Source organism: Vombatus ursinus, unplaced genomic scaffold (assembly GCF_900497805.2).
Source record: "Vombatus ursinus unplaced genomic scaffold, bare-nosed wombat genome assembly UNPS02015404.1, whole genome shotgun sequence".
Lineage (NCBI taxonomy): Eukaryota > Metazoa > Chordata > Mammalia > Diprotodontia > Vombatidae > Vombatus > Vombatus ursinus.
This window is the reverse complement of record NW_020955182.1, coordinates 2147388-2159437: the sequence shown is the minus strand read 5'-3', so window position 1 is coordinate 2159437 and position 12050 is coordinate 2147388. Positions and strand designations below refer to the sequence as shown.

At 40.5% G+C, this 12050-nt stretch overlaps 1 protein-coding gene across 2 annotated transcripts in view; it reads left to right on the top strand.

The window, feature by feature from the left end:
- Positions 1-12050, top strand: part of ADPGK (ADP dependent glucokinase) — a 37240-nt gene that overhangs the window by 3683 nt on the left and 21507 nt on the right. For both annotated transcript variants that reach the window (XM_027847394.1, XM_027847393.1), the window contains exon 2: positions 3346-3571. In XM_027847394.1, coding sequence (XP_027703195.1) covers positions 3346-3571 — 226 coding nt within the window. The remainder of the gene's footprint in view (positions 1-3345; positions 3572-12050) is intronic.

Sequence of the window (12050 nt, the reverse complement as noted above, 5' to 3'; positions counted from 1 at the left end):
TATTGGAAAGAGTCCTGGACTTAAGTTAGAAGATTGAGTTTTGATTGCAGCTCTCACTTAATAATTATGTGACCTTATATAAATTGCTCAACTCAGTTTTTTCATCTGTAAAAAGTCATGTTGAGTTTGGGATGTCCATCAGATATTTCATGGAGAAATGTCTATCTGGCATTTAGTGATATGGTGGTATTGGAGTTCAGTGAGACTTAGGTAAAGAGATTTGACAAGAGATGATAATTTAACCAAAGGAAAGAGTGAGAGAATAGAGTCTGTGTCAATCTTAGGGGAGCCCCTCACTTAGTGGCTGGGTGGAATTGTGACTGTCTCTAGCAAGGGAGACTGAGAAAGGAGTCAGATGCAAGAAGCAAGACAGTAATATTTTACTGAAGCCAGGCAGTAAGCAACTCTTTTTAAGCTCTTACTGTGTGCCAAACACTATGTTAAGCACTGGTGATACATAGAAAGTGGGGGGTACAGGATCCCTTTCTTCAAGGAGCTTACATTCCAGGTGGGTAATGGCATGTAAATAAATAGGTATGCAAAGTAGGTAAAGGTAATCCAAAAGGGGAAGGCACTAGTAACTGGAGGGACACTGAATGACTCTTGTGGAAGGTTGAGTATGAATTGAATCTTGAAGGAAGCCAGGGAAATTAAAGGATAGGGGTGAGGGGGTCAGCCAGTGCAAAGACTCAATAAGCAAGGGTAGCTGGATCATATGGAGGGGAAATCAGGTATGAGAAAGTTGGAAAGATAGGAAGGGAATGGAAAGCTTTCACTGCCAAACAGAACCTTCTATTGAATCCTGGAGCTTCTTGAGCAGGAGAGTGACAGGTTCAGACTTAGTCTTTAGGAAATCCCATTGTTATCCGAGTAGAGGCTAGGTTGGCATGAGGAGAGATGTGGAGCCGGGGAGACCAACCAGAAGGCTCTTTCAGTAGTCCGGCAAAAGATGATGAGGGCCTGAGCTGGAGTTGTGTAACTATGCCCTTCAGACAGTAAGTTCCTTGAGAGCAAAGACTGTCTTCCTTCCAGTGGTTAGCGCAGTGCCTGGCACATAATAGGCACTTAATATTTATTGAATTGAATTAAAATGAGTTGTAAAAAAGAGATCTCTATGAGAGATACTGTAAAACTACAGGATTTAGCAACAAATTGTCTATTTGATGTGAGTGAGTGTTTTAATTTGTCAGCAAACCCTCATTGAGGACTTAAGGATGTATGATGCTCTGTCCTCGGCACAAATAAATAGATTACACATAGATGTGGTGATCCCTGCTCTGCAGTGGTCTTTTGGAAAGCAGTCTTTATTGCACTCGGCTCAGTATTAGCTGCACGGGAGAATTGAGTGTTAGAAGCCATGATCTTTCCCCCAAGGAGTCTGTAGTCAGGAGACTAGGTTAAAGTAAGTGGCGTATCACAGTGTCTCTTCATTGTCTCCCTGGAGACACGGAGTATACTGCCTTGTTCGTGATGTTTGTTGTAATTTTCTGAATTGAATAGAGTATTATTATGCATTCTGGTTATTTACATGTCCCTGTACTAAGCTCTGTCAGCCCAAAGACACTGCCTTATATAAACTTTGTCTTGCCTATTGCCTATACACAGTCCCTTAACTTTATATTAAAATGAAAGTGAAGCATGGGTTACACATTAAAGGGGATAGATAGTTAAATTGTAATAGACAAAGATGTTGGAGGGGATGAAGAGGTGGGCACGGGAATTACTGTGATGTGCTTGTGGGACAGTAAGGAGACCAGCATGGTAGAATGAGAGATTGCATAGTGAGGAGTAGTCAGAAAAAAGATTAGATGAGGAAACTTTTAAAAATGTATTTATTTTCGGGGCAAGGAAGAGCTATCCAGTTAGTCTCCCAAAAAAGCAACTTTTTTTTTTTTAAGTAGGGAGGAACATAGATACCTATATAGCTACACTATCTTTTTAACAAATCCTTCAGCCCTTTTTTATTAGTGAGCTTACACTTTCTTAGTGTCTCAAGCTATAAAACTTGATTAAAGCCTGTGAAATGTGGTTATACTTATTGCTAAGTTGTCTTAGTTGAGAGATTTAGCCTCCTCGGTGCTTCCTAGCCATTTTTAGATTCCTGTTGGGCAGGTGCACTGTAACTCCATTACAGAAGATGTAGTACCAATCCTGGGGTGGAGGGAGGTGAGGGACGCTTTGGCAGATGTTATAGTTAAATCTTTATTCTTGAAAAGGGAGCAGAAGGTCTGTAGAAACTGAAATTGGACAGACTGTGCAACCTGGAGTTTGTGGGTTTCTGACCATAGTAAGTTTATAAGGATCTTGAATGTTTGGCTTTTGGTGTTCAGAAGAATTCAACACTTCTGCTTCAGCTGTTGGCGTAATGGAAAGAGAACAGAATCTGAAGTCAGAGTGCCTGGGCTTGAATCGTGGATCAGCTATTTGTGTGACCGGGACAAGTTATTTACCCTTCTCTGGGCTTCTTCTTCCACACCTGGAAAATGAAGGGATGGTACCAGCAGATGTTTCTATAGTCTGTCCCAGCTTTAGATCTCTGACCTTGTTGTCCTTATATTGCCAGTAGTGGGCTAGCACATTGCGTTGCATGTAGTAGTATGGAATGAATTTCTCAGAAATGTGTGAAGTGTTAGTTCTTTTATGCTGAGCACCTACTTTAGTGTTCCTCGTGATTATTACAAAAACTCGTCCCAAACTGAGGGGATTTGGATGAATGGAAAAGTGCTTAATATGTGCCAAGTGCCAGATATTCAACTACAAAAGCAAGAACAATCCCTGTCGTCATGGAGCTTCCATTCTAATGAGGGAGACAGGACACCAAGGGGTGTATTGGCCAGGGAGGGGGCTCTTTAGGAAAGTTATTGTGATGGTGCATGGGACCTTTGGGTAGGTGATTGATGCATCCCATCCACTGGTTTCAGAATTGGAAGAAGAGGGAGATTGTAGAGAGCAGAAAGGGTCCCCAGGGAAAAGGGGTCTTCTCCACCCAAAAAGGAGATGGCAGGAGAGTTGAGAGTGAGGTGCAACATGGTGCTTTTCTAAAAAGCGGTCTAGGAGAGGCAGTCACCAGATGTGGCTGGGGGGAGGGTAAAGCTGTAAGTTTTCCAGGGTAGCAAGGAGATTTGTGCATTTCGATACATAGAGTAAATGCTGAGAGAAAGTAATATCTTCCCGGTTACAATTAGTAGGTGGCTATATATGTACTGTAAGTAAAGTCTAAGGGTCCAGTCCTTCTCAAGTCTTCTAAATATAAGAAAGAGCCTTTAAAAATGCTTCCCTTTTGTAATACTTTCAAATATTACGTATTACAGTTCTTTTTGCATCATCTTTTTCTTCTTTTTCTAGAGTCAATGCCTGTGTGGATGTAGTCCTCTCAGGAGTGAAACTCTTACAAGCACTTGGCCTCAGTCCTGGCAATGGGGAAGATCATAGTGTCTTACATTCAAGGGAAGATCTGAAAGAAGCCTTCATTCATTTCATGGGCAAGGGAGCAGCTGCTGAGCGCTTCTTCAGTGATGAGCAGGCTTTTCACAATATCTCCCAAGTCGCATCCGCCCTCCCAGGAGCCCAGGTCTGTTCTTTTGAGTTGTTTGGGTGAATGGTCACCGCCTTATGTCTCTTGATCTCAGGCCTTATTTGTAATACTTGATACCCTTATAAGGAATCCAGTTCCAAGATGTGTGCCTGTAACTCCTATAAATGCCATTGCTCTCTTTTCATTGGCTTTCTTGATTCATCTTCTTAATAGGTTACGAGGTAGGTAATTTATGTTTTAAAGACATGTATTGATGGACTTCTGGCTCATCTATTAAATTCTCCCACATACACATGATACCAAAACTTGAGTTCTAACCCCTTCTAACCTTATTTTATTGTAACTGACAGCAGCTCATAGAAGTCTCTTTGTAAATAAGAGTGACTCCGTGGAGCCTTCTCCTTCAGGAATAAGACCGCTTTTAAAGTATATGCTCTACAACTTGTGACTATTTGAGTTGTGTGTCCCTCCTGGAAAGTAGAAGGAGAGGAACCAGGGATGAGTTAGGACAGGAGTTGCTTTGTTATGGTCGTGAAAACTAGGCATTTAGGGATAGAATCATGCCCTGTGGCACTAGGCTGATTCAGCTGCATTCAAATCCTACCTCAGCCACTCCTGGTCGTGTGAACATACGTGACTCACATCAACTCCTTTGGCTTCAGTTTCCTCGTGAAAAATGAAAGAGGGGGCAGCTAGGTGGCACAATGGATAGAGCACTGGCCCTGGAGTCAGGAGGACCTGAGTTCAAATCCGGCCTCACACACTTGATGCTTACTAGCTGTGCGACCCTGGGCAAGTCACTTAACCCCATTGCCTAGCCCCTCAAAAAACAAAAAAAAAAAAGAGAAGAAAAATGAAAGAGTTGGGCCCAATAATCTCTAGATCTTTGTAGCTCTAGATCCCACAGTATTTTGTTTTCTTGGTTTTTAGGGGGTTATCCCCCTTGTGTAATCTTTGGATAAGAACTTCTTGATGTGATTAGGGTTGGGTAGATAGAAGTTTTTTATTTTTTTGGTGCCTTCTGGAGCAATGTGTATTTCTCTTTGGCAAAGAAGGAAACATTAGTGTCTTGGCATTTTGGGAATTTGCTTTTTGTGAAAGTCATCTTACCTTTTGTTGAAAAGAGATAGTTTATGTCAGATTTTCTCTGAACCTAGGGCAAGTTCCTCATTAGAATTATAAAATATTAGAGCTGGAATTAACTTACAGATCCTTTAGTCTAATTTCTGGTTTCCTGATGGCTAGTGCTGACGACATACTGCCACTCACTTTATCATTTTGATTTCAGATTTTTTAGTTAGTTATATGATTTCCCCCTTCCATCCCCCACCCCCTTTTTTGTATCCTCCTCTGGTCACTGTCATTTCAAAAGCTAGTCATTTTAAATGGAGGGTTGTACACTTAGTTAATACTAGGAGTAGTAGGAAAGACAGTAAAGTGAGAGTCAGATGGCCAGAGTTCTAGTTCCCCTTCCCTCCACTAACTTGCCGTGTAACTTTGGACAAAGCACTTGATTTCTCTGGGCCTCAGTGATTTCTCTGGGCCTCAGTGAAGGAGCATGACTAGGTACTTTTTTACCAAGTCCCCTTCTAAATCAAAATTTTAAAATAGGTACGTGTGTCGGGAAATCTTCCCTCCCATTTTGAATCTGTATCATCCCCAGCAAATTCTTGTGATTTTAAGATCCTCTATAACAGAAGATCTTAACTTACAATCTATGAACTTGTTTTTAAAAAAATTTTGATAACTTATGTATCAGTTAGTTATCAAAATATTTTTGATAACTATATTAACTATAAACATAGTTTGATAACTATATATAAAATATTTTGATAGCTATACATATATATCAGTATAATTGTTTTTCTTTGTATTCTTGTGTTCTAAAACATCATTCTGAGGTAGGGTCCACGAGTTTCACCAGACTGCCTGGCAAAGGGGACTATGACAAAAAGGGGGTGAATTCCTGCTTTAAAAGATGGGTTTTTTTTTCTTTCCGATTACTCTATATCTGACTGAACCTTGGTAAAAAGGAGTAAGGCAGAGAGTGAGAGAAAAGAATATGGGTTTTATATCAGATTTTATTCTTTATCCCCTATAAATAGTTGATTATTTGTTGATGTTTATTCTAATCAAATGAGATAATCTTTATAAAGTGCTTAGCATAATACCTGGCACATAGTAGGTGCTCCATACCTGCTTGCTATTATTATTGAGTTTAGAAAAACTTTTTTAAAATACCAGTTCAGTTCAACATAATAAATACTTGAAAGCATATAGTATGTATGACATTGTTCTAGGTGCTAGGGTTAAAAAGACAAAAACATAACAATTCCTACCCCCACAGAGCTTTAAATGATTGATTTCACTGTGAAGAAATAATTTGGAGGATATGGATATGGTCAGCTTGGAAGATAGAAGGCTAAGTAATAGACTTCTCATGTTATCTCTCAACGAATACTCCCAAACTGATCTATTCTCAAGTTCTCCTCAGTGTCAGGCCTCTGTTTCCATCTGTCTACTGGATAGCTTCCACCTTAATATCTTGCAGATGTCAAACTTGGTGTGTGTCATCCCAAAGTGAATCACATGTTCCCCCTACCATTAAATTTGTTCTCTCTCACTTCTGTACTTCTGTTGATATACTGTACTGCTAATCTTTCAGTGACCCATACTTAAGACCTTGAAGACATCTTTGATTATTCGTTCACCCTCCAATGTTAAACCAGTTGTTAAATCCATAATATTGCATTTCCATTCACTCTTTCATTTCCACGGCCACTACTTTAATTCAAGCATCATTTCTAGCCTAGACTGTTGTAATGCTTCCTAACTGTTCCCTCTAGTTCCAGTATCCTCTCCAATTCATCCCCACTGCTGCTGTTATTTTCTTCCTATAGCACAGCTCTAGGCTTAGGGGTTAGAGATCATTTATTCCAAACTGTCCCCAACCAAAAAAACTGCCCTTTACAATAACCCTAACAGATACTCATCTAGTTTACAAGACCAGCATTATCTTCTGATGCCATAGCTCCCCACTGTCTACCAGATGAAATGAACTTGCCCTAGCATTGAAGCCTCTCCATCCTCACAGTCTGGCTGACTTTTCTGACCTCTTCTTATAGTAATCTCCTTCATAAATGAGCCATATTTGGCTGTGTTGAAATGAAGGTGGACTCTTTACTATCCCTTCATTCTTCATTTCTCTGCCTTCTCCATGCCTTTGTTCATACTGATCCCCTGTGTTTGCAGTGAACTCAACCTCCTTCCTTCTACTTGTCAAAGCCCTTCCTTTGAAGGCCCAACTCAAATACCAACCTTTCATGAAGCCTTCCTGGATAATCTCCCTGCTTAGATTTCTCGTAGTATTTGGTCTGGACACCTGTTTTGTCTTTTTCACACTCTGCCTCTTGCCAATACTGTTTGTGTATAAGTCTTGTTCCATTCACTTGACCTGTCTTGAGAGCCAGACCTGTGCCTTATTTCACCTAGGTATACCTAGGACCTAGTCTTCAATCTTATGTAGATTAAGTATTTAATAAAAGTTTGTTGAATTAAATGGATGAGGATTAATTTGAATTTTTTTTAAGATCAAAGATTGAGAAGGATTGAATATAACAGACAAATAATCACTTAGGCACCTAGGTGGTGCAATGGATAGAGCCCCTAACCTGGAGTCAAGAAGACCTGAGGTTAAATCTGTATGATCCTGGGCAAGTCCCTTAACCTTGGATTGCCTCAGTTTCCTCATTTGTAAAATTTTGATAATAATAGCACTTAACTCCCAGGGTTGTTGTGAGGATTAAGTGAGGAAATTAGCACAGTGCCTGGCACACAGTAAGCACTATATAAATGTTAGCTATTATTGTTGTATTATTATTATTACTTCAGGGAAGCCAAATCCTTTGCTTTTGACATCAGTTATCATTTTGGACTGTTTCCAAAACTGATTTTTAGCAGCTTAATTTTCATTTGAAAAGCTTGGCAGGTATTATCTGTAATTTTTGCCAATGTTCAGATACAAAGTAATCAGAAAGGAAAAAAAAAACACCTTTTTTTTTTTAAAGTGAGGCAATGGGGGTTAAGTGACTTGCCCAAGGTCACACAGCCAGTACATGTCAAGTGTTTGGTCTGAGGCTGGATTTGAACTCAGGTTCTCCTGACTTCAGGGCAGTGCTCTATCCACTGTGCCACCTAGCTGCCCCAAAACACCTTTTTTTGAAGCAAAAGTTTTTAACCTTTTTTATTTCACAAACTTTTGATAGTTGATGAAACCTATGGATCACTCAGAATCATGTTTCATAAAATAAAATACATAGGATTACAAAGGAGAATAATATCTTGAAATACAGTTAACAAAATATTAAAAAAAAAAAGTTCATTTATCCTAGGCTAAGAACTCTTATCTTAGAGAATCTTAAAATCACAAGGATTTGCTGGGGTTAGATCTCATTTTAAAAGGGCATTTTAAATTCTGCCATCTTCAGTCACTTTACTCCCTGCTCTCCAAGTCCCGTTTTCCCTGTTCTGCCCTCACTTTTCTCTGTGGAAGATAATTCTGTACTCCATATTAGGCATAATCCTGTCAGAAACCATTTTTATTTTTATTCATTTTAGATTAAACAATTCCAAACACCTTTCTGCCTAGAGAAAGAAAAGCCTAACTTATCACAATGCCCTTGGAAATCTCTTACAAGTTTTTTTGAGTTACAACTTACAGCTTTCCCAGACAGTAGACAAAAATTCTACTATCAAGATTGAATATGAATTAAGATTTTAGTCAGCAGTTCAGTTAACAGTTTGCAGTCTTGGAGAACCATTTTCCTAAAACCATTCCTTCCCTTTTCAGCTACTCGAAAGATTCTCTTTTTCAGATGGAGGTAAGAGAATGCTGATCTTGAGTGAATCAGTGTAGGTTCCTTGCCTGTTCACTCCCTCCCTTCTCCCACTCCCAAATTCTTTCAAAAGAGAGTAAGTTCCTCTCAAACTTTTTTGCCTCAAAGGAAGTGGTTAGGCCTTTGGTAAGGGGAGGAAAAAATTTAGGGCAAGATATTTTTGAAATTTGTAATTAAAGAAAGACCGATAAGGTTTTTCTTTCAGATTAGTCCAAAGGCTTCAGACAAAGCTACTGAGAAAAATTTTTCTTAATATTTATAAAAGAGGGATTGGGTGGGAGGGAGAACATTTAGTATGTTCAACTACACCCCGTATTTTATGCTTGATTTTATTGACCTCATGTCCTAGATGCTAAGCTTAGGTCCCTTCATCTTCCCCTCCTCCCCCATCTGCTTCCTCCATTCCTAAGAGTCACTGAAAGGAAGGAAATCTCACAACTGCTGAAATAACTGTGCTGACACTGCTTTGCAGCAGTTCTATTCTTTAGCTTTCTGTGGGTACTCTCAGGCCACGGCCACCTCTCTCTTAGCAGGAGACTACTTTGCCCTCAAGTGAGAAAATGAGCCCCCTCTTCTCTCCTGTTCCATATTTCAGACTCCCTCTTTGTCATCTCCCATTACTCTAGTCTGAGAAAAAAGAGTGGACCAGAGCCAATCCCTTTACTTGTTCTCGTAATCCCATCCCCCTCCTGTTTCTTTTAGGACCATGCCCTGTCAATGGTCTTATCTTGTTAATCTTCATTCTCTTCTAATCTACTGGCTCCTTCCCTTTTGCCTGCAAATGTGCTAGGGTTTTTCCCGGTCTTAGAAATCTTCATTTAGAAGAACACATTTTTTTCTGGTTTTTTTTTTTTTTTTGTTTGTTTGTTTGTTTGTTTGCATATGGCACTGTTTATCAAGTTCCTAGGATCACAGCTGTAGAGCTGAAAAGAACTTTGAAATGATCAGATTGATTCTGCATCTGTTTTTTAATTGGTCCTGTTTACAATTAATTGATTTTGTCATGTAACAAATTCAGCTGGCCTGTACTGACTTCAGTTTAGAATCTAGTTCTCCTGCTAATCACTGTTCTGTTCTTGCCTCAAGGGAGTCTTGTCTAGTATCTTTACACCACCAAGCCATCCTTCAAGGATGTCCCTGGTTTGCTATCCTAAGAAGTCTGGTCCATTATCTCTAACCCTGCAGGTGGACTCAAACAATGAACATTTCTTAGTCACAGAAGGGAAAGGAGAGGGTTTTGGTAGCCCTTCATTCCCAATTTCCAACCAATCATATTGTCCCTCAGTCCTCAGCTCTGTAACAAATCATGTTAATTTCACTATCCATGATGGCGAGCTCTTTTAATCAATCATAACTTGTTCCCTGCCTGTGAAGTCCTGTTCTTTGTTCTGTACTTCACAAAACTATAAAAGAGAGCTGTCCCCCTTACTTGAGGTCTTAGATTAGCTGGGGAAGCTAAGATCCTATTTATTGGTAAATTTATACTTCACTAATAAATTGATCACGCTCTGAACTTTGTGCCTCAGTTTACATTATTTTGATCATAACACCTTTCATTTTACAGATAAGGAAACAGAGGCCTTGAGTACCCTAGGTCACACGGCTTATAAGTGTCAGGTTGGATTTGAACCCAGGTCTTTCATACTACAAGTCTAGTACACTATCCATCATGTCATGCTGCCTCTCAGAATAACAAAAAAAAATTTTTTTTAATAAAAATTCCTTCATTTGACCCTGACATTTCCTTAAGCTATATTCTAGAGTCCTCCTTTTCAGCTGTCTGTACTCATTGCCTTCACTTCCTTACCTTCCACTCACTTTCAACCATATGAAATCTTCTTTCTCATTCCAACATTCTACTGAAACTGCTCTTCAAGTTAACCAGTAATTTGTTAATTGCTGAGTCCAGTAACCTTTTCTCAGTCTTCATCCATCTTGACCTCGCTGCTGCTTTTAGCACTGATACTTTTCTCTTTCATTGGTTTTTGAGACACTGTACTCTCCTGGTTTTCTAGCCGTCAGCTAGTCCTTCTTTGTTTTGTTTGCTAGATGGTCTTCCGTGTCTTGTCGTCAAAGTATGGCTATACCCTAGTGGCTGTGCTAAGGCCTCTTCTTTCTAAATCTCTTTCTTGGTGATATCACAAGCTCCCATGGGAACTCATGCAGGTGCTAGCCTTCAGTTCTCTTGGGCTCCTGGCCTGCGTCATCAGCTTCTTGCTGGATTTCCACCCGGATTTCCCATAGGCATCTTAAACTCAACTTGTCCAAAATAGAGCTCGTTATTTTGCCCCCAGACTTCACTTTTCTGCACTTTTCCTCCTCCTTTTGAAGGTACCACCATCTTTCCAGTCACATCCTCACCTTCCTTCACTTCTCACAGCCATTAATTGTCACATCTTCTCAGTTCTGCAAACACTTTTCCACTCTCCTCATTTTAAAGATGAGGAAACTGAAGTCCAGAGGAGTTAAATGATTTGCCTAAGATCAGACAGGCAATAAGCATCAGAGTGGGATTTGAATCCATGTTTTCTGCCTCCACACATCTGTCAAAAATAGAATTTGCCTGTTAAGAGTCTGATCCTGGACCTGTAAGAGTTTCATAAATAAGTTAGACATGTCAGTGAGTACTGAAAACAGTAGGCTCTGTTGTTTGGCATGTTTAAGAGAGGAAGGCCCGTGGCTTCCTGGAGAGCCCAGAGAAGTGGGAGCTGGATAGAAAGGTAAGGGTATCAGGATGGAATCCTTTACTATGGACAAGCTAGGGCAGCCCCTCAGACCTCATGCTATGGGGCTAGCACTAATACTTCTGTACTTGGGAAGCCCACCAACCTCCGTTTGGCTATGGTCTGGACTAATGCTTCTAAAGTGGGATGAGAAAGGGGCAGCAAAGGGTACGCCAAGGATGTTGCCAAGGAACCTGGATAATGCTGGTTTTCAGACTAAGTTGGGGAAAAGTCCATGTTGTGCAGGGTTCATCCTGGGTCAGTGATTAAGGGCAGCTTTGTTTAATTCCATGATCAGGACACCTCATGAATCAGCCTGAGTGGCGTGGTAGATTTAAGATAAGAGCTGCTCTTCTAGGAAAGGGCCTAACTCAGGAGGGTCTGGTTGGCCTCCTCCCTAGCACCACCTCCTCGAAAGTTACTGACACCTTTTACAAGGGAAACTTGGAACATTCCTTTCTTCTAGCTATGGAATGGCTACCTTGCCCTGTTGCACAAAAAACAGTTGACTGGGCTTGGGGGGGGGGGTGGGGGGGATATAAAACAGTCTCCACCCCTAACCCCATCTCCAAAACTGCAGTGCTGCCTAGAATGAACTAACTGCATCTCTTCCCTCAAGAATCTTCAGTGCTTCCCTATTTCCTGCTTGCTATTCCCCCACATGACATGCTATCTCCTCTCTCCTTGCCTTTTCACAGGCTGTCTGTCCCTCATATCTGGAATGCAGAGCCCCCTCATTTCCTCCATTTAGAATCTCTGACTTCCCCATTTCCTGCCACCTCATACATAAGGAGTTTCCTGATTCTTCCAGGTGTTAAAGCTTCTCCCCCCCTTTACTTTGTGTCTCCTTTGTCTTTGTTTCTCTGTGAGTGAGAATGTGGGCTCCTCGAAGACAGG